At 39.7% G+C, this 23,792-nt stretch overlaps 1 protein-coding gene across 15 annotated transcripts in view; it reads right to left on the bottom strand.

Moving 5' to 3' along the window:
* The window catches only part of CDC14A (cell division cycle 14A), a 188,864-nt gene that overhangs the window by 129,686 nt on the left and 35,386 nt on the right, over nt 1-23,792 (bottom strand). For 13 of the 15 annotated variants that reach the window (XR_006712541.1, XM_045478431.1, XM_045478425.1 and 10 more), the window contains one exon: nt 23,050-23,142. The exons of the other annotated variants lie outside the window; for them this stretch is intronic. Coding sequence is in view for 12 of the 13 variants with exons in the window: in XM_045478431.1 (XP_045334387.1) it covers nt 23,050-23,142 (93 nt within the window). In the remaining variant the exon portion in view is untranslated. The remainder of the gene's footprint in view (nt 1-23,049; nt 23,143-23,792) is intronic. 15 annotated transcript variants of the gene reach the window in all.

Genomic DNA, 23,792 nt, shown 5'->3' with positions numbered 1-23,792 from the left:
CATCTCAGGCTACGAAAATTCTTCTATTTCATTAGACTTACCTCAAATACCACCTCCACCACCTTTCCCGACTCCTTAGACTCAAATATAAGAATGAAAATGACCATGATAATGATGATAATAATAAAAACAAAAAGTTACAAGGTGCCTTCTATGTGCCAGGCGCTATTCCGTGCACTTTACATAATTTGGCTCAATAGTCCTCACAGCCACCCTGAAATAGGTTCCATTATTAACCCATTTCCATTTATACAAGAAATGCTCAGATTCAGTTGCTCAAGGTCACAGAGCTAGGGTGTGGTGGAGTCAGGCAGTCTGGCTCCCCACAGCACTCCTAACCACTTCCTGATGGGCTCCTGACAGCTCTGTTGTAATTATTCTCCTTTATACTGAAGTATAAAGCACCTTAAGTGCAGTAAACATGTTTTTATGCCTTTATAAGCCTTACAGTGTGTCCTATCAGATAGATGCCTAGTAAATATATGCTTAGTGGATAACTGCTTTAAACTTGTAAGGTACTACAAGTGCATCCACCCTAGTGAGTTAATTTAACTTAAATAATAATTAAGTGAATAAGACTTTCTAAATGTGTCACTACAACCTTAGTGATAATGCCCAGGGGAGCTAGTGAAATTAACCTTCTGAGCCCAGTTATATAAGAGCATAAAACTAGGTGTAGTCAATTCTTCAAGGATGTGCTAAAGGAAAAAGTAAGATAGAGATGGATTTAAAAATAAGAGCTCTAGCTCAGATGACTTCTGTTAGCTTATATAAAGCATTTGGAGGGTCCAGGCATACTTCCTGACCCAGACATTCACAGTCCCTGTCTGTTCGGAGTCTACACTCTGCCACTCTCAACACCTCATACAAGGCAGGAAGCAGGAGGTGGAACAGAACAAGAAGTCACCAAAGATCCAGGTGTGTGTACTTAATGTTTACAGATTTTGTACAGGAACCTACATACACACCAGGACACAAGGAAAGGCTGCAACCTCGTTAAGGAAGGGCTTAAATAAGGCCCTTGACAAGGGCTCTAAAGAGAGCTGGGTAACAGTCCATGAAGGGACCAAACTTGACTCAAGTCTTCCTTGCGCCACACTAGCATTTAGATGGCCACCTCTTCCCCTTCCTTGGGACCACAGCTCTAAGTCACTCTGGTGTGGCAGCGTCCTTCGGTGACCCGATGAGTTCAGATCCCATCCTTATGTTCTCAAAGCTTCCTTCCTTCCTCCTTCAAATTCTTACCCAAGTTGGTCTTCACGTGTTTCTGGGGTGATTTTAGTCTGTCTCCCTGGCTAGGTTATAAGTCTGAGAGCAGGATTCTTGCCTGCTCTCTATCTGTGGGACTCAACACCGCCTGGCATGTAGCACATACTCAAAAAATGTTTGATGGATGCATGAACAAATAGTGGAGAGAAAGAGGGCGTTTTATGTGAGAACAAGTGTGACATGGTCACAGAACACAGATCATCTACCTAGAGAGCAGGTGACAGTGTATAGTGCTTAAACACCCCAAGTCCGCAGCCAAGCTGCCTGGACTCAAATCCAGGCTCTTTCATTTATGAGCCATATTGTATAACTCTCTGTGCTTCCATTTCCTTATGGAGTCGAGATAAGAACTGTAACTGCCTGGCAGCCTCATTAGACTGCCAGGAAGATTAAATGAATTAATAATATACGTAAAGTGCTCAGATTCATATCTAGGGCACAGCTCTTCTATAACAAGGGACCACAGAAAGGAGATAAACTTTGGTCCCCAAATATTTCTTTTCTCCTTTTTACCACCTGTATCCACATGAATCCCGAGCCACAGCTATCATCTCTGACACCTGAACCCTAAAGCCTGTCTACATGTATAAACATCAGAACATGAGGTTGTAAATGTCCTCCATGACTGTTATATACCAAAACCATAACAGACCATCCTTTAATTCAACTCTCTCATTTGAAAGTACAGATGTTGTCTGCCTCTTCAAATGGCCTCCTGAGTCTCCCGGTGCCTTAGTATCAACAACCATAAAATAAATGCTGTGGCCCGTTTTATCAAATCCATTGTCAAAATATCAGAAGATCCTTGAGGTGGCCCACGTATTTCCCCAACAAAGTACATGTAACCAGAAGAGAGCTGATGCCATACCCATTTTTCCTTATGTGAACTTCTCATGAACAAAAGAATAAGAATACTAGGCTAGGTTTGTTTTTTAGGAGAGGAAAGCAATTACCAGTTACTGGCAAAGAATGAGCCACAGAAGTCCATGGAATGAACATCTACGAAAACACACAACGAGGTGAGAAACTCTGCAAAGAGTTGAAACATAAAACTTTTAAAGTCTCCTCCTTGGCTCCCAAACCTTCAGTTCTCAGACTTCTTAAATGTCAGGGCACTTAATTTATAAACTGCTTTTTCCTGAAGACAGCATTAAGTCTTAATTGTCATAGGCAAGCACAAACAAAATGTTTAATTTTACTATTTTCAGCAACATTTCTCTTCTTAATCATTTCCTCTCATTATAATCAGTGACTGAGAAAACAATACCTACATTCAGCTCTAAAACTTAAAAAAAAATAAATAAATAGAAAAAAAGCCAAACATTTCTCAAATGTACACCGATCCTACTTTTGTTCTAATTGTTTATGGAAATAAAAATGTTCAGTGTTAAACAATCACTTACAAATTAGATACATAAGTCTGATTACAAACCAGAAATCCAACTGAATATTTAAAGCAGTATTTCATTCAGTCTATTTTAAATCTATTCTACTGAATAGTCTAATTAAAACAAGAATGAACGCACCTTCTCTTGAACACATTATAAAAGAAGGTAAGTTGTTTTTCCTGTTCTTCCAGTTTTGAGACTAATATAAATCACAGACTATGAGGCCTGCAAAATGTAAGACAATGCATCTGCCTAACAAATATGGCGGCAACATTAAGTACAGAAGTAAGGCAAAACCTGATGCCAGGCCTCCATCTCCATCACCTATTTTTGCCCTAAATTACTTAACACTCATCTGGCATCCTTATGAGAACAAAGGTATAGGAATGACTGTGCTTTTGGGCTGGGGTGATGTTTGCTCTGAAATACTCTCAAGTGACATCTCTCTATATTTTAATTTGAATTTGAGATTTGATATATGGTGGACTTCATTTTTTGAGAATTCATTTAGAACACAAACACGGCCTCTCATGGGCATGATGAGAGTGAAACCAGTGGCTCTTTGATGGGCAATTTAGGAAAACTGTAGACATTAGCCATGTGTCTGTTTTTCTTAAAGCCATGTTTTTTTTTCTTAAGATTTGATTTTGAAGTAATCTCTAAACCCAACGTGGGGCTTGAACTCATAACTCTGAGACCAAGAGTCACATGTTCTACCAAATGAGCCAGCGAAGCACCCCCCTCCATGTGTGTCTTCCCATCTAATTTGATGGGAACCAGAATTTCGCAGCCTGAAAAGACGTTCTTCCAGAACTGACAGCTACAGCCAGGACAAATACACGTCTCTCACTAACTGTGTCTCAGTAACACTGCAGACTTTTCCTGCCTGAAGAGAGCTCGTGTTCCAACACAGACATTGCTGAGCTGGTTGTATCTCATTGAACTAGCCCAGCCTCTTATTAAAGCAAACCAAGGAAACACTAAGTTAATGTTCTCAGTACACAGAAGCCTAAAGGGGCCCTTTTAAGGGGGAGAAGGAAAAAATATTTGGTTGTAAGAAAACCTGACTCCCCAGTCTCATACAAGCTGAGTACAAGGCTGTTATGTTACAACACACAGCAAACATAACCCTGTATATCATTCATCATTAGAAGGCAGTCTCTGTATGAAATATAAAAACAGACTCACTCCAGAACATTACTTGAATAATACACACTCTTAAATGGAATGGTTGCAGGTTAAAAATTCCTCTTGCTGAGTTTCACTGCTTACCTCTGGATATAGTATGAATTTTATTTCATAAAACCTCTCAAATTAAGAAAGAAAAAAAAAGTGGAGTGTGCAAGGACTGTATTCTTTAAACCAAGGACTGAATCTGATCAAGTTTAGAAGGCATAACTTCATTTATGATGAAGATACAGATGACAGATCCACAATAGACCAAGCATCAGTACTAAATTCGCCTAACACCTATAACCAATAATAAAAAGTCTTTAACTTGCAAATGAATTATATAGTAAAACCTTGGTTTGCGAGCATAATTCATTCCAGAAACAGGCTTGTAATCCAAAGCACTTGTATATCAAAGTGAGTTTCAAGAACCATTGGCTCAGTGGTGATCATGTGACATTCAGCATCATGTACTACTTGAATTGCAAGACATCGCTCATTTATCAAGTTAAAATTTATTAGAAATGTTTGCTCATCTTGTGGAACACTCACAGAATAAGCTACTCACAATCCAAGGTTTTACTGTATATCCTAAACGTTTATTTGTAAAGGCTAATATTTAGATCTTTGGAAATAGTTTCCCAAGATAAAACCTTCTGGTTGTCAGTCTCTTTGGCTAGTCCAAAAATGATCATATATTCCACATTATAATTAAAATCATATAGCCAAAATAAAATGTGGTGGAAAACATTATTTGAAAAACTAAAAACTAAAAATAATTAAAGACGCATGTTTGCTTTCTAAATTATCTACCTTCAGTGCTAATACTTGAGGAAAGTCTAGGTGAATAAAGCATGAGGAAACCAATCAACATGTATAGAATGACTTTAAAATGAACCTTGAATTATTTCAAATGTTTGGATGGGTACCTTAATATATTGAAGTTCACTTCAAAATGCATAGCTTTCCTCAATATTTGGCATTATGATTAGGACTGATTCCAACTTGAAGCAATGGGAGGTATGGCAAACCTGAGATTTTCTTGATGTAACCAGAGGGAAAAAATTGGGAAGAAAGGTAAGCAAGAGAGATCAAAAACTTTCTGGACAAACACAGGGGGGAACTCGCCAGGAATGGAACGCAAACAGGGTGGGAAGGAAGTATGACCAAAGTATGGCTTGTTTCCTCTGAACTTTCAATTTACAGAGCCTAGGCAGAAGGAAGGAGGTAAACCAGACAATCAGATGTATTCATGTTAGTAATCAGAACAAGCACCTGAGGGACATGGACACACACACACACACACACACACACACACACACACACAAGCCTTTTCAAATATAGTCATCTTATCCTTTTCCAAATAGAAGAAGTTTGTAGGTGAGATGTTATCCAATCTTCTAAGACAGACTCCACACAGCATGTGAACTAAATCTCAGATCTAGAATCTCATAGTAACTTGTAAGCTACTGTTCTTTGCATTGACTCAAGAATAGAAAACCAACAATGAACACAAACAAGGGGCTGGTTGTTCTCTTCCAGTATGTACAAAGATTTGTTGCTTAGAGAAAGCAGGAAAAACAAGAGCTTTGCCCATCAGTCAGTCAGGTGTTTGCAGAAAGGATTCCGGGGTTATTTTACTGTACACAGCCCAAACTATTCAAATATATGCCACATGACAGAACTGTCCTTCAAGAGTATAATAGAATTAATCATTCTTGAATGTGTAGAGATTTTTTAAAGAAGTAACCATGTTCCCTAAAGGTTTATTAATGTCACAAATAGTACAACTAAAACAAGTGAAGGCAATTCCAACTTAAATAAAAGTAACTTAAATCCAACCAACGGATCTATTGTATACATACACAATATATATAACATACAGGAAGTATATATGCCTTCCCTGCAGCTACTGGAAATTTCCCTCCCTTTCCAGCTCACTACTGTAGGTAAACCTCACTACTTCCAGAAAGCAACACCCCCTTCACCCTGGTCAGTGATTTCTCACCCTCTCTTTTGATCAGCAGCAAGACTTGCAGTACAGATTTACTTATAGTAAGAAAAAGAAGGAAGGAGAAAAAAGGAAAAGGAGATGAGCAGTGTGTTTTACACACAGGTGATTCATTTCTCCATTCAGTAAAGAACTACTGGTAGCAGGCACCATGTATAACACTAAGAACAAGGCAAATATGTTCCTAACCTCAGAGTATCTCTTGTATGTTACTTCTTTTTTTTTTTAAGTTTGTTTGTTTGTTTGTTTGTTTGTTTATTTATTTATTTATTTATTTATTTATTTATTTATTTATTTTGAGAGAGAAAGGGGGAGCGGGGCAGAGAGAGAGGGAGAGAGAGAGAGAGAGAGAGAGAGAGAATCCCAAGCAGGCTTTGCACTGTCAGCACAGAGCCCAATGTAGGGCTCAAACTCACGAACCGTGAGATCATGACCTGAGCCAAAATCAAGAGTCAGACGTTCAGCCAACTGAGCCATCAAGGAGCAGCCCCCCCTTCATGTTACTTCTTATCTTCTAAGCCAGGGGATCCCCCACTTTGAATATGTCTCAGAAAAGCCTTTTAAGCTGTTTTAAGATATAGACATCCTGATTTCTGCACCCCTGAGATTCTGATTCACCAGATATGAGAGGTCTGGCCCATGGGTATTTCTGTAACAAAATTATGGTTGAGAACCACTGTTGTAATAAACGCTACAGAAGTCAGAAGGCTAAAAACCTGAATTATATCACAGAACTACAAATACATATTATTTCATTAGCTTTAAGTGATAGTTGATAAGGAAGCCTACACTCTCAGTGAAATTCCAAGGGCATAACAAAAGGTTTGCCGATGTCCTTGACAACCCATGTGTCAAATCTACCTCTTCATTGATGTGTCTACTAGTAGGGACAGAGTTACATTTTAGGGATATAAAAATGAAGACAATAGGGAAGGCACATATGTTAATAATCAGACCACTATGGCTTAGTAGCAAAAGAGAAATCCGAAACACAGAGATAACAGTACCATGGAGAGCTTTAAGTAGAGTTCTAAAAGATGAGTCTTTTAGGGATGCCTGGGTGGCTCAGTCGGTTAAGCATCTGATTTCAGCTCAGGTCATGGTCTCACAGTTCGTGGGTTCAAGTCTCGTGTCAGGGTCTGTGCTGACAGCTCAGAGCCTGGAGCCTGCTTTGGATTGTGTCTCCCTCTCTCTCTCTGCCCATCCCCTGCTTGTGCTCTATCTCTCTCTCTCAAAAATAAATAAACATTAAAAAAATTTTTTTAAACATCTTTTAAAACAAGGGTGCCTGGGTGGCTCAGTTGTTTAAGTATCCAACTTTGGCTCAGGTCATGATCTCACAGTTTGTGAGTTCGAGTCCTGCGTCCAGCTAGCTGCTGTCAGCACTGAGCCCACTTTGGATCCTCTGTCTCCCCCATCTCTGCCCCTCCCCTGCTCACACTCTCTCTCTCAAAAATATATAAAAATTTTTAAAAACAGATTTTTTTTTTTAATTTTTTTCCAACGTTTATTTATTTTTGGGACAGAGAGAGACAGAGCATGAACAGGGGAGGGGCAGAGAGAGAGGGAGACACAGAATCGGAAACAGGCTCCAGGCTCTGAGCCATCAGCCCAGAGCCCGACGCGGGGCTCCAACTCACGGACCGCGAGATCGTGACCTGGCTGAAGTCGGACGCTTAACCGACTGCGCCACCCAGGCGCCCCAAAAACAGATTTTTTTAATGAATAAATTGTCTGGGGCACCCGGGTGACTCAGTTGGTTAAGCCTCCAACTCTTGATTTCGGCTCAGGTCATGGTCTCACAGTTTGTGAGATCAAGGCCCAAGTCAAGCTCCACACTGACAGCACTGAGCCCATTTGGGATTTTCTCTCCCACACTCTCTCTGTGTCCCTCCCCTATGCGCATATGCTCTCTTTCTCTCTTTCAAAATAAATAAATAAACTAAAGACTATATTAAAAAAATGAATGAAGAGTTTTTATTAAACAATGAAGGCTCTAGGAGCCCTCTACTTCCTCCTTTCGACTAAGCTACCAGGAAATTCATTACCAAGTTTTCAGCTTGAGCATGTCAGAGACCGTTCCTGTGACAGGTAACCAAAAAACTCAAATTATTACATTACTGCTACTCTCCATAGAAGCCAATTAAGAAAGAAGGAGGAGCAAAGGAAGGAAACCAAGCAGGAGAGAAGTGACCATAACAGAGGAAGAAGACAGAGGTGGAAGCAGCAGGGAAGAAACAAAGATGAGGAAGGAGAGCCACACAAAGATAACTAGGAGGGGTGGATGAGTGACAGGCATAAATGAAAGCTGAGAGCAAAGTGTGAGAAAATAGGTAACTGGTTATTTCACACAGTGGTGCTACCTGGGACTACAGGGGCTGCTAAGGGAGAGGGGAAGAATGACTGGAATGCCAGCACTAGAGGGGTTCTTGTCCTCCCCTATTCTAACGCTCGGGCCAAGTTCTTTAATTTCTCTGGGCTTCCTAGCACAATAAGGAGGAGAAGCGGCCAAGGGTAGGGGTGGGCCGGCAGGGCAAAGAGAAGACCTCTCTCTAAGATCCATCTGTTTCTGTAACTTACAGAAGAATCACTGTACTACATACAGCTCCAATGGAGCAATTCTTCAGAGGAGAAATTATCTCTCAATCGCTACAGTAGATATGGTAAAAGCCAGAATCTCATCCTACAGTCTTTGCACTTATTCATTTTTTTAATGTTTATTTATTTTTGAGAGAGAGCGCAAGCAGGGGAGGGGCAGAGGCAGAGAGGGAGACGCAGAATCCAAAGCAGGCTCCAGCCTCTGAGCTGTCAGCACAGAGCCCAATGCGGGGCCTGAACCCATGAACCACAAGATCATGACCTGAGCAGAAGTCGGGTGCTTAACCATCTGAGCCACCCAGGTGTCCCTATAGTCTTTGTATTTAACTTGAGATCTAGGTCCTTAAGAAAAAAAAGTAAAATAGAGCTTACAGAAAAAGTCCAGTGGCCCACATTCAGGGTAAATCCCAAATTTTTTTCTTGTAATAGAAGGATCTTAATCAACAATTTAAATCTGACTTCCTCTTCCATGAATTCAGAAGTAAAATACTGTCATCAGTGAATATGCATGCATAAAGTTTAATATATAATTTTATTTTTAACCCTGTGCTAATAATGGCATAGCCCAATGCCAGGATATCCTAAAACATGCTGTGGTTGTGTTTTAATTCATACATCTGATTTGTAAACAAAAAAAACAAATGATTTTAGAAACAGGTTTTTTTTTAAGTTTATTTTTATTTTATTTATTTTGAGAAAGATACAGAGAGCACATGGGGGAGGGGCAGAAAGAAAAGGAGACAGAATCTCAAGCAGGCTCCATGCTATCAGCGCAGAGCCTCATGTGGGGTTCGAATTCATGAACTTTGAGATCATGACTTGAGCTGAAATCAAAAGTTGTATGCTCAACCAACTGAGCCATCCAGGCACCCCAAATGTTCAGGTTTATTTTTTATTAAGTTTTTATTTATTTATTTTGAGAAAGAAAGAACGTGACCAGGGGAGGGGCACAGAGACAGAGAGAGAGGGAGAGAGGGAGAGAAAGGGAATGAATCCTAAGCAGGCTCCACACTGTCAGCACAGAGCCCACTGCAGGGCTTGAATTCACAAACCCCAAGATCATGACCTGAGCCAAAATCTAGAGTTGGATGCTCAACCAACTGAGCCACCAGGTACCCGATTTTAGAAACTGTTTTAAAATGTTGGGGCACCTGGGTGGCTCAGTCAGTTAAGCCTCCAACTTCAGCTCAGGTCATGATCTCCCTGTTTGTGAGTTCGAGCTCCACATCAGGCTCTGTGCTGACAGCTCAGAGCCTGGAGCCTGCTTCAGATTCTCTCTCTCTCTCTCTCTCTCTCTAAAAATAAATAAAACATTGAAAAAAATTTTAACGTTAACTACATTTTGTCGCTTTTTCCATTATTTCACAGATGTGTTTCCAAAAAAAAGAATAAAACTTAAAATATGGCTCCAGGTAAAAGATGTAGCTTGGTGCTAAAACTAGTACTCACTTACAGACCTTAGGAATTTTCTCAAAATTTCAGACATTTTGAAGGGAACATAAATAACTTATCACATTCAACTAGCAGGATTTATTTTTATTAACTTTTCTTTTTAATTTTTAATTTAATTTTATTTTATTTTAATTTTTTTTAACGTTTATTTATTTTTTTGAGACAGAGAGAGACAGAGCATGAACGGGGGAGGGTCAGAGAGAGGGAGACACAGAATCTGAAACAGGCTCCAGGCTCTGAGCTGTCAGCACAGAGCCTGACGCGGGGCTCAAACTCACAGACCGTGAGATCATGACCTGAGCCGAAGTCAGCCGCTTTACCAACTGAGCCACCCAGGCGCCCCTTTAATTTTTTATTTTAGAAAGAGAGAGCACTCACATGAGCAGGGTCTGTGAGGGGCAGAGGGAGAGAGACAGAGAATCTGAAGCAGGCTCCACGCTCAGCACAGGGCCAGACGTGGGGAAGATCCCACAACCCTGGGATCATGACCTGACGCAAAATCAAGAGTCAGACGCTCAACCGACTGAGCCCCCCAGGTGTCCCTCAACTAGTGGGATTTAAAGTGTCCCCAGTTCTAAGACAGACAGTACCCTGCAGTGCTATTAGAAGAATTACAGCATATTCCTCAATTCTGTGTACAGGGTGGATGCATTCCCACTGATTTCCACAAGCAGTTGATTTCAAACTGAAAGCATTGCAGCCGAGACCCTGGTGAAGAAGTCAAGCCAGGACCTGGGGGTTGGAGCGGTATGATACAGACCCCAGGTGTGGAGTCCATCCACATCCTTTCTCACTAGTAACACAAGATCAGTCACCACGGAAATGCAAATTCCCTCCAGGACTGTCTCATACATCCTTCGTTCCTTTATTCCTTAAAACAACACACAGGCCCTATGCTAGGCACTGGGGATACAAACACGTGGAAGAGTCATCCCTTCACTCAAAGAGTTTACTCTGGTAGGAGAGAAATGGCGAAGCAAGTGATTGCAAAAAGCCTCCTCTAGTAGCTTACATTGGACATAATAAATTGTAAGACAAGGTTAAAAAAAAAAAAAAGCAATAACTAAGCCACGGTCTGGGTCAGGTAATAAGAAACAACAAAATAAACAATTGAGGGGTGGGGAAGGAGTGGGCAAACAAATTATGGAGAAAATATCAGGAGAGATTCCTTTGAGAAGGGAATTCTGGTTTTCTTTTATTACTTAGAAATTTCCCAAAGCAAGCCCCACTAAATGACTCACATACACCCTCATGAAAGAAGTAAAAAGTCTGGTTCATCCTACAGTACATATCTTCACGTGGAAAGGCTGGTCTGTCTACTCATTAACATGAAATGACAAACCATGAATGTTACTCCCCTATCAAATAATTCTCTGAGGTCCTGCAGCAACTCCAAATAGTCCTTTCAGGCTGAGATTACACTTTCCTAGTCCCACTATTCCCTCTGATTAACCATGAATTTGCTAACCACATCCCTGACTTTCTGCACAATGAAAACTCAAGGGCCCTAAAAGTATTTGTCTCGGGAGATGGGAGGGAGTGGGCACAGGGGATGCAAGAGTGAAGCAGAGGAGCAATGAAGAAGAGAACTAAGACAGACACAGGAGCACGGTGGCACTAACACGGAAACCTAGGAGCTCACAAGGGCATGGTTAACTTACAGGCATAGTCACCACATTTTGGGCGCGAAAAGTCTTTGGAATAACTCAACACACAGCAACCTCAATGGAAGCTCCAGTTAGCTCCTCCTTTATTTAAAATTTCAGAAAATACCTACAGAGAGGGCTTTGTCCATAATGGGGAAAAGACGACTGGTTGGCTCGCTATATCAAACAGAAAAGATTTCGTGAAATGAAACTTACAAAGATTAAAGTTATGTATTCAAAACCTCTTATAAACCTGAGGTTTAAAATTAGGTGTCATGAAGTGCATAGGACATCCCATACCATCAGCATGAATATAGAAACTATACTGGATGGGAGCACCTGGGTGGCTCAGTTGGTTAAGTATCTGACTCTTGATTTCAGCTCAGGTCATGATCTCATGGTTTGTGAGATCAAGCCCCACATGGGGCCCTGCACTGACAGAGTGGATTCTGCTTGGGATTCTCTTTCTTTCTCTCTCTCTCTCTCTCTCTCTCTCAAAATAAATAAATAAACATTAAAAAAAGAAACAAACAAACTACATGGATAAGGCACTCACATAACAGACCCAAAGAGACAGGCTGGGCACTGGCTCCTTAGCACCCCCAGTGCTGACCTGAGCACAGGCTTTTCTCATTTAAGGTTGTTACAAGTGAATAAAGGCACATTTTGGCGACCAGGAAGAAGGGAATGAGCAGGAGTTTAAGAGAAACACTAGTGATTCAAATCAAAGTGACATAAGGAAAGATAGATTGTATTATTTGAGGTCTTGAAACAAACAGCTTTTCCTAACAATCAAGTATCAACTGAATCAATATTATGTGGAAGCCAGTGGGACATCTTGATATTTAGGCATGGGAGCCTTTTGAGGAATTGAGAACACTTTCCATTTTCCTTAAGCTGTTCAGGTTAACCATAGGGTAACCCAGAAGGGCCAAACAGTCACCTGTGGGTTCAGTGCCAAAACGGATGCTGAAAAAAACATGCAAACACATTTCAGATCTAAGCATAGGAAGCAGATTCTTTAATGGCTGTTTTGCAAGCTGCAGGTAATTTGCAAACTGCAGGTAGCAAAATCAATCGAATGGGTAAAGATTCTTTTAAATAAAATAGGACAGAATATAAAATGTCAGTATGCCTCGCCTATTGTAAGGTAAGAACTGTTTCATGGACATTTTGTTTCAGTTATACATGCGAATAGTGTGTGTACCAAGTGTGAGAGTGTGCGTACTAAACTACAATGTAAAATACAGTTCTTATTGTGGTTTATAGTGAAAAGAGCTTGAAAACCCTGTCCTAAGATACAGCCTAACCTACTTCATGTCATTCCTTGGCTCTCCTGTTCTCACTCCTGACACTTAGACCTACTCTAAGACATCCATGGACATCGCCAAAGCACATGTGCAAAGAGCTGCCGCTGCGTCTGGCTGGTACACAAGGTATTTGGGATGTTAGCCCCATGAGCCAGAATTAAAGCTCAGAAGCTGCCTGGAAAGGAAACTGCATGACTGAGTGAAACACTGCCTTGTACTGGAAAACTCTGCCCTTCCACACTACATGCTATTTTGAATTTTCTGCAAAATATTTTGGTTTAGATGCAGTATTATTCCAAGACTAGCACTGCTCAGTTACATGCTGTGAATGGATAAAGCTCCAACTTAGGAACTTGGGGATTTGGGTTCTAGTCTCTCACTAACTGGATTTATTCCTTGGGCAAGGTACTCGATCTCTCTGGGCTCAGATTTTCCAACTAAAACATGAGAAAGCAGGACTGGAGCAGAGTTTTTCCTTGTGAATTTCTTGCAGGAGGTACTTTGAGGAGTCTGCAAAAGTGAGTCTACGTTTCTAAATTAAAATTGGTTTATTTTTAATCTAAGAGAAAACAATAAACATAAACAAAAACCAAATGGATTCAATATTGATTTTTACCATGGTGGAAATCACCATGGTAGTTGTTTAGCAACCAAATAACCTCATTTTGCATTAAACTTGGAAGTATTACCTCCAGTCTCCGTATATATTCTAATAAATGTCTCACCAATTAGGAAGCCTATAGTGTTTCACTGGGGATACATCTAAATGTGAGTCTGTTCAGTCTGGATATTTGTATAAAATTGAACAGAGATGGCTCAGACTCACGTAATTGCTAAGCGAGGCCCAGGCAAACATATATAGGACATGTTAATTGCAAACTAACCGAGATGGGCCAATCACCTGCAGTCATATCAGGCATTACAAATACATTTCAAGTCATACTCTAATAATGGACATTATCTTCAAAGCTTTGGGTACCTCTTTTAAAAAATTTTTCTATCAAAAAATACGTTCAGTTAAAATTTTTAAAGATTCAACTCTGATTAAAATTTTTTCTAGTATTCTTCTTTCAATCTTTTGGGTTATTTCTTACTGAATATTATCCTAAAATTGCAAGGACAGCTGTTAAAAAAAATTACTGACATTCGTTAGCAACTACTTAATGTATAAATAAGGATTTTCCCCCATTGAGAAAAACAAAAACTGCTGAGGCCAAAATTAAGACTACCACCCATAATACCGATTTCAAACAGTTGTGCATATTAACAAAGCCTATTTCAGTTCTACAATTGTAAAGAGTTATATAAAACACCTTGTTTTACTCAGTAACTTTAAAAAAAATTAATTAATGCCTCAAAACACTACGATTCTTGCTGTTAAAAGTACTACAGCTTTTAAATTACTCCATATTAATCTTTCAAGAATTGTAGAAAATTACCTTTTACTTATCAGTGTTTTTCTCAATGTAATTAATATTTATCTATCAATTAAACATTCAGTCATTCATACCACAAATATTTACTGAGCACTTAGGATGTTTCTGACGGTGTTCCAGATGCAGTGGTTGCTGTAGGGAACAAAACAGTTCCTTCCCTTGAAGGGAGAGATAATAAACAAGTAAATACACAGTCCCAAGCAGTAAAAAAGTGCATCCCATTAATTCAGTATATAAGTGAAACAAATGGACATCAGCTTTTTCACAGAGAAAGTATATGTCTTTTCGAGGCTACTAAGATTCCAAAATTCGTTAAGCTATGGTAAACATATAGTGTGTCAGTACTTAAATATACAGTACTAAGTACCGTGCATGTGTGTGTTATGTGTGTACATATGTATGTGTATATAAATCTGTGAGCTTATTCACAGCACAGAGGAAGCTTGTTATCAGGATGCCACAAAGAGAACAGAAAAAAAATACAAAACAATTATTCAGTTAAACTTGAGAAACAAACCTTTCACAGATGAAAAGCAAACAGCTCATTTTCCCAGTCCACAGCTAAATGTCACACCCAAGGAGGGTTGAATAAAAGATAATATTGCTCTATCTGTATGTAGAAGACTAACAAAAGTTCCAAATTCAGAGTTTAAAATTGAAAATGCTGTGTGATCTTAGGGAGCCTCACCTGTTTTGAAAGCACCAAAAATATAAGCCTACGAAGATAAAAGCCCGACTGGCCCTTTTACAGGTAATATCACAAAAGCATTCTTGTCTATCAAGCTATAAAAGGAAGGAACTGCAAAACAGGAAATTGCCCTGCCCCAGCCATGCCACGCCTCCCTTCCTCTCCACAATTTCCACAAGCAGAAGTAAACGCGATCTGTTAGATTTACCGAGAAGCCACAGAGGTTACAGAACACTAGTAGCTGACATATCACTGTTTTAATAAATATTTAAGGTAAATGCCTTTATTATTTTGAACAAACATTTTTTTTGAGGATTTTACCTATCTTTTCAGATAACGTTTGTTTAAACCATAGCCTTTTGATGACAAGTTAGAGTAGGTCTGAAACTGCAATTTACAGATGAATTGTGAGTTAGAGATTAAGGAAATTTAACATGCTTGTCCCAAACTTTTATAAATTCAAAGTTAGTTGGCCTGGTTTCCATTTTTCAATGGGCTAAGCACATACACATAAACCATTTTTAAGTATTACTACTCTGAATATAATTTTCTATATATTCAGTAGATCACTAGGTATTGGATAATCAATAGATCCATTATCAGCAGTTCCTTTGTATTGAGGTAAATAGAAGTACTTATTAATATAGCATCTGTAAAGTAACAGAATTTAAGGTATATGCACTTCCTAATTTTGTACAGAAATTTGGACTAATGGGTGTGATTTCTAGGGATCTACATCTATTGATACAAATTAGACTCAGGGAAATGACTTCTTTTCTTCAAGGAAAGAAGAGGCTGATACTTTTCAACTTGTAATGGTCCAAGTAAGGAAACATCCAACTATTTTAAAACACCAGCTATTCAAAAGTTAGTAAACCTACAAATAAAACTACAGGAATAATAAGTCTCATTAATAATAATAAAAAAAGATTAGTAAAACAATGAGGTATCATTTTCACCACTTAAATTTCTAGATCTTTAATGTTTATACCCAATATGCAAAGGTACAGGACATTGGAGAGGACATTTCACTTAATACCAAATTTAGTGCAGACTGGTTTAAATATGGTAATATGCTGCAAGAACCTAAAACTTGCTTGCATTTTTAAAATCTATGAATCCCACTTCTGGCAATCTAAAGACAAAAATCCACAAAAAGAAACATTTATAATGTCAAAAGTGTTTGTCACATCATAAAAAATTTGAAAGGAACCTAAAATGTTAAACAAATAATGGTATGCCCTCCAAATGGAATATTGTTTGATCATCTTAAGTAGCAATAAGGCAAAACGTATGTAGGGCAAGCAAAAAATGTTCACAAAACTACATCGCAATTATACTTAAGTGAATATTCATGTTTAGAATGATGTCAGTGCAGAAGAATTTTCCTAATTTTCTTCTGTGATGTGGTTATGCCACTTTTTAAGTTAAAAAAATTTTTTTTGATTAAATTCATTGAATTATCCCCTTTTCAAACTAGATATTTAAAATATATTTAATCACTTCCCCACCCTTCCTCCCCCCCAAGAAAACATGCTACCCCCCACACCCCTCAATAGTCCTTCACCAGCTTAGCCTGGGGTTGATCCCTCCCTCTCCTCAGGTCTGACCCTGGTCCCTAAACACTCCCTCCAGAAGGCAGGCTATGTTATTCAATACCTTAGCATCCTCAACCCTGAGAACAAGGCCTCATGTATAATAAGGGTGGGGAAAACACTTGTTGATTTTTATTTATCCAACCTGGCACCTACTGCACACTTTTCTCAATTATTTATTACTCACCTGTCCCCCATTTTAAGCCAGGTATTCATTCTTTTTTCTATTTTTCTTTTTTTTTTTTTTTTTATATTCCCCAGGGCCCACCATTGTGCTGGGTAAAGCTCCCCTGAGCCAAATAAATATTTACTGAACTAAAGAATGCCTGAACACACATGTCAAAAATAAAAAATTTACTTGGGTCAGACAGTTTCTTCCTTTAAAATGCAAATAACATCCTAGAAAACAAAACAAAACAAAACAAACAAAAAACACCTCCTACTACACCTTCCGGTGAATTATCCCAAGCAACAAACAGACTAACAACCATCTGAGTGTTTCTGAGCTAAGAAAGGATGTAAATGTAAAATAGGGTGGGGAGGAGGATAGGTTTCAGCTCTTCAAGGGAGGTAAGACAATAGCTCAGAAAATTTTCTGGAAGGCCACACAACTTTCCTCCCTAGAGCTGCCAGCCATTCCTAAATGCTTCAAATGCCAGGCATTGCCCCAGGACACCTTCATCAGCATGACCTCCTTCACTCCTCACCACAACTATGTTAGGTGGGGTGTTATTATCTCTATTTTAAAGATGAAAAAAAAAAAAAAAAACAGGAATTTAGAAGAGTTAAATAACTTGCTCAAGACATAAAACTAACAAGTGCATTCAAGGTCAAGCCCGTGGCTCTGCTAAGGTCACTGTTCTCAACCAAAACGCCAGGTGGAGGACAGCTTCTTTGCAATTAGCAGTAGACTTAGAGGTAGAATAGAACTACTAAGGTGTTAAGTGTAGTCTACATTATAAATAGCAGACACAGACATGATTACAAAGTCTACAAACCTTAGCCTTGTCATCTCTAACTCAGACATGACATCTGGCTCAGCCTTGTCCCAGTTAATCCATAATTAGACCCCTTATTTGGCAATATGAGGACTTAACACGTGGGTTAAGGAAAACACATTGTGGTTACTCCCTCTGCTTAAGCCTCCTCCACATATCTAGGGGAATAAAAAAGAAACCTTAATTTTTTAACTCTGAATTTCATTTTCTAAGCTAAACCATCACATTTATTCTAACTTCTCACACATATCATTTTTCCAATCACTTAGTCATCATGTGCTTCCTCCAAATTCTCCTTGACCTCTTTATCATGGTTCTGTGAACCGAGAGCAGAACAGTAGCAAGCGAGGATGTGGTCTGTAAGCACGTGGCAAGAACCTAATTAATGTATGCTTACAACTTTGGAAGGCCATCTTCTTCAAACTCATATGAAAGTGCTGTGGTTGCCACTATGATCCAAGCATCCTAATTCCCAACTCCAAAACTGCACTGAGTATAGTCCTGGAAAGGAAACACCTTCCCGACAAAGTTGATCTCTTCGTAAAATCTGTGCCCTCCATCTCAACAAGTATAACGTCACAGCTTAGGAATAAAGAGACACTTCCTGAGTAGGGTCTTCCCTGAAACAGCGCCTGTCATCCATCTGTTCAGTGTCACTGTGATCCCCAGGGGCCACCTCATTCTAGCAACCCTGGCTTTAGAATCACTCACAGAGAAGGGTTTGTCAATTTCCCACTGAACATGATGTTCCATATTTTATCTCTTTCTTAATGCTCATGACAGTTCTAGGAGATAAAACGTAAAAAGGCTCTCCCCTACTTAAAGATAAGAAAGTAGAACTACAAAAGCTTGTGTGACATACTTAAAGTCACAATCTAACACAGAGCAATACAAATGTACCTAATACCATTGCACTATGAAGACTCATCACAAGAAATAAATGTTTTCCAAACTATGTATGGTGATGAATGTTACCTGGACTTATCATGGTGATCATTTTTCAACATCTACAAATATCAAATCATTACACTGTACACCTGAAAATAATATAATGATATGTCAATTATACTTCAATGAAAAAAGTAATTAAAAAGAAATGCCTAAAACAGTAAATTTTATATTGTATGTATTTTACCACAATTTTAAAAATTGGGGAAAAAAGAGTTTATCAAAAACAACAACAAAGACACCTGGGTGGCTCAGTCGGTCAGGCGTCTGATTTCAGCTCAGGTCATGATCTCACAGTTTGTGGGTTCAAGCCCCACATCCAGCTCTGTGCTGACAGCTCAGAGCCTGGAGCCTGCTTCAGATTCTGTCTCTCTCTCTCTCTCTCTGTCCTTCCCGCGCTGGCGCTCTGTCTCTCTCTCTCTCTCTCTCAAATAAACATTAAAAAAAATTAAAACAACAATAGCAACAACAAAAGGCAAGGTGATGATGTGACTTTTGTGCAGGTGGTAACTGCCCTTGGGCTCTGATCTCTGCTTTGAATCCGCATCTTTAAAGGCCATAGTTAGCTCAGTCAAGACCACAGCATTCTGATAAGATACCACTTTACCCTCTATGTCCAATTTGATGATTTTCAGTTTCCCTCTGAAGTTACCTTCCTTCCTTCTTTCATATTTTGTCATCTCATTATTCATTCATTGAGTACATATTTACAGAGGACCTACTATGTGCCAGGCACAGTTCTAAGAGTTCAAATACTGAAATAGTTCCATACCAGTATGTAAACAGCTGCTGCCCACAGCATGCCATGGCCCTCCGCACTGGCCACCTCATCTCTTCCCTGGGACACCCCCTCACCTGGACTTCCTCATGGCTCAGCATAACAGGAAGGCTCCATTGTGGCCAGCTTCCAATTCAGCTGCTGACTCCCTGGGCCTAACCCCTTGTTAAGTATTTTATCACCTCCCAGACACAGCAATGAACGGAGCAGACAAGGTCCCTACTCTCTAGTCTAGGAAAGAGATAATAAACAAGTAAACATATAAACGAATCAGATAATTTCAAATAGCAGAGCACTATAAAGAAAATAAAACAACAAGGAACTAGAGGGTGACTGGAGGTGGGGAGAACAGAGTAAAACTTGAGAGGAAGTCTTTCTGAGGAAGTGATTATTATAAGGAATTAGGAATGCAAAGGTCTTAAATAAAAACACTCCAGGCAGAGAGAACAGAAATATGAAGGTCTTCAAGTGGGAATAAGTTTGAGGTTTTCATGGTTAGAAGGCCAGTGTGACGGGGGCATCCTGAGCCAGGAGAACACAGAGGTAGACACGGCCAGATCAACGGGGATCTTAATGGCATTGGTAAGGAGGTTGAATTCAATGCCAAGAACAGTGAGCAAGCATTAGACAGATTTGAAACAGAGCCATGAATGATCTAATTTATATTTTTAAAAGATTACTCTGACAATTGTGTGGCAGCTGTGATTAAACAAAGGCAAGGGTGTAAAAAGGAAACAATGTATGATGCTCTGGTGGTCAACCAGGTAAACAGAGACAGTGGCTGGAGCTACAGGATAACAACAGAGATGGAAAGAAGTATTCTGACTCAATACATGTTTTAGAGGCAGAGTTGACCAAACTTACTGATGAGTATAATGTGGGAAGAGGAAACAGGAGGAATGAAAATGTACTATTCTTGGATTCAGCAAGTCACTGATGGCAATCCACTTACTAAAAAGGCAATGACTGTGGGAATAAATAGGTTCATGGAGAAAAGGAATAAAAAGTTCTGTTTTGCCAAGATAAATGTGAGATACCATGGAGATACAAACACGTAGTTGGATATCTGACTTTAGTAACAGGAAGATTCCCCCAGGAGACCATGACTTATCCAAACAGCAACATTTAATGTACGTGTAACTTCACTGAGATGTTTGTATAATGCACATTACAGACTCTCTTCTTATAAGACTTGTGCCAACAATTAAATGCATACACACAATACGAAGTAAGGCACAAAATTCTCTTTAAGGAAAGAATACAATTCTTGGTTTTCATTTTAATTAAGCGTTGTGTCAAAAAGCTTTCTGGGGAATGCCTTTTCAAAATCAGAAACGACAATCAATGAGGAAACGAACAGTACAAGAAGAATTACTTTACACCGCTTTTCGAACTAGTGTGTCAGACAAGCTCATGCTTCCCTCAGCGCTTCTTCAATCCCGCTGAGACTGCTTCTCCTTCATTTGGTTACAGTAAAGTGGTGGAAACTTCCGCATCTGATGTATTTTATCCCCAGCTCAGTGCATTTATTATGACTGAACTTCCTTTCAAAACTCTAGAGGTGCCGGGGCGCCTGGGTGGCGCAGTCAGTTAGGCGTCCGACTTCAGCCAGGTCACGATCTCGCGGTCCGTGAGTTCGAGCCCCGCGTCGGGCTCTGGGCTGATGGCTCGGAGCCTGGAGCCTGTTTCCGATTCTGTGTCTCCCTCTCTCTCTGCCCCTCCCCCGTTCATGCTCTGTCTCTCTCTGTCCCAAAAATAAATAAACGTTGAAAAAAAAAAAAAAAAAAAAACTCTAGAGGTGCCATGATAAAATTCAGGATGACACCAGAAACAGGAAAGACGGGCATTAAAAAGGAAAGAAGAGGGGCGCCTGGGTGGCTCAGTCGGTTAAGCGTCCGACTTCGGCTCAGGTCATGATCTCACGGTCCGTGAGTTCGAGCCCCGCGTCAGGCTCTGTGCTGACAGCTCAGAGCCTGGAGCCTACTTCAGATTCTGTGTCTCCCTCTCTCTCTGACCCTCCCCCGTTCATGCTCTGTCTCTGTCTCAAAAATAAATAAACATTAAAAAAAATTTTTTTTTTTAAAAAAAGAAGGAAAGAAGAGAGGAAGAGGAGAGGGCGGGGAAGAGGAGAAGGAATGAGAGAGCAGTAGGTGACCTCTTCCTGATGATCCCTTATGACAAAGGGCTCGCGGAGAACATGCTCACACAGCATCACCAAACCCCTCAGGAAAGACACCCTTGTTTACATGGCTTGAATCCAAAGGTTATTACAGACTCTCCATATTCTAAACACACTGTCAATTATCAGTCCCAAATGAGTAATAATTATCAATGTAAAGTGAAAAATAAGCATGGTTGCTTCATTCAGCTTACCAGCACTTCACTAAGCCTTCATGCCAACAGCCAGCTTTTCATGTGTGCCTTTAAAACAAAAGCAATGGCCTGGCTGGTGCTACAAATAATCTTTGTATCCTCAGAATTTGAAGGAAACTTAGAGGTCATTATATCCAACCCTATCATTTTACAGATAAGGAAACTAAATAAAGCAAAGACAGATAAAGTGGCTTACCCATCATCCCAGAGCCACTTCAGGATGAAAAAATATTTTTCTGATTCTTAGTCAAGATTCTTTGTATTATACCCTGCTGCCTACAGAGTGAGAAAGAAAAGTACCACAAGGGATGGCCCACGGCTTCATGGTGGCCACACCACAGGGAGAAAAGCTGGCCAGAGCTGGGCATCTCAGCCCTGGAAACAAGGCCCCAGGCTGCACTCAGGCTGTCAGCCTGCCGCTATTCTCAGCCTACACCCTGCAACAGCTGACAGTCTTTCTAACACCACATCTGTCTAGACTTTTTCCCCTAGAGCTTTGGGTTTAATGTGGCAGAGTGTGATACATAGTAGCTGGTGCCTCCTTCCGTCAAGATCTTCAGAAGGAGGGCCTGGAAAGGTCACACAGCAGTGTGCTTCCAGGCTTCAGAGAAGCACAGACCCTCCCCAAGGATGATGGGAAGTGACACCTCTCTCCCCTGCCTTTAAACCAGCATATTCCTACACGGATATCACACTTGTCCCTAAAAAGTTATTACAGGTTACAAATGAGTTTTAACCTTGGTGGGCTTCTGCCTTCCAAGTTTTTGCCCAATCCCAGTACATATAGAAAATTCTAGAAATAGTCACACCAAAATGCTGTAGCACATTCACATGGAACTCACATTTACGTTTTAGTACTTACAGAGAACAAAATTTGCAATCAAAACGTTTCTGGGAAAGTCTTGTCTAGTTAGTAGGTAAGTGTAATATGTGCAGGACCTATATTTGGTTTGCCTACTGCAAACATGTATATAGATTAGTAGATGGATAATGATAATATAATAATAACAATCCTTCCCCATGCAATCTAGGATTTCCTCTTACGCAAAAAAGGAACACCTCGACAGTCTTTAAAAATCTTCCACTATATATTCTTTTCCCTGGATATATTCTTTCTGGATATTCTTCTTTTAAAAACACCCATACAACTGTGGGACCCAAGCTCCCCATTGTGGTTCTGAGACTCTGTCATTAGATACTAGCAAATAAAATCTGAGAATTAAATAGCCCATGGATAGTAGTCCACACTTTCCATTCCACATCAATTCCCAGGGTGCTAATAATTTTCACCATCTCCCAATTCCACTGAAAAACTGGTCTGGATTTTATGTGACAGTGTTAGCATTCCCTTGGCCTGATTATAGAAAATAATCATGAAAAAGTACTTACAGCATAAGCACCTATTAAAAATGCTGCATTTGCTCTTTTCCGTTGATCAAAACAGGTGTAGTGCACTATTTTCTTTCTTGATAAACTGTATGACTAAAAAGAGGGAATAAAAAGAGTGTAACCATAGAGACAGTGTTAAAATATACAGAAGGTATACATCATCTCAACTTCCAAGATGTGTCACAATCAGTGAAATGTACCAACTTTCAACTTTCATTTCTATGGCAATTGTCCATGAGCATATTTGAGGGATGAGGGTTACTGGCTCAGACTTTTTGCAGCCCAGTCATGATGCAGATTTGACAATATAACAAACATTTCTCTCCAAGAAGGGAGACATACAATGAGAAATAATTAAATTATTGGCATCTTTATTAATGGGGACCATTTTGGAAGATTTAGTCTAAATCTTATACACAAAGTCTAGTCATCCTTTTTTTCTTTTTTAATTTTTGTTATTGAAGTATAGTGGAGACACAATGTTATATTAGTTTCAGGTGTACAACATGGTGATTCAACAGTACTATAGATTACACAATGTTCACCATGATAAGTCCAGTCACCATGTGTCACCACACATTATTACAATAGTATTGACTATATTTCCTCTGCTGCAGTTTTCATCTCCATGACTTACTTATTTTATAACTGGAAGTCTGTACCTCATTATCCCCTCCATTCATTTCACCCATCCTTCCACCCCCGTCCTCTCTGGCAAATACCAATTCATCCTCTGTATTTAT

The sequence above is a fragment of the Leopardus geoffroyi genome, chromosome C1, assembly GCF_018350155.1.
Source record: "Leopardus geoffroyi isolate Oge1 chromosome C1, O.geoffroyi_Oge1_pat1.0, whole genome shotgun sequence".
Taxonomy (NCBI): domain Eukaryota; kingdom Metazoa; phylum Chordata; class Mammalia; order Carnivora; family Felidae; genus Leopardus; species Leopardus geoffroyi.
This window is presented reverse-complemented; position numbering and strand designations above follow the sequence as displayed.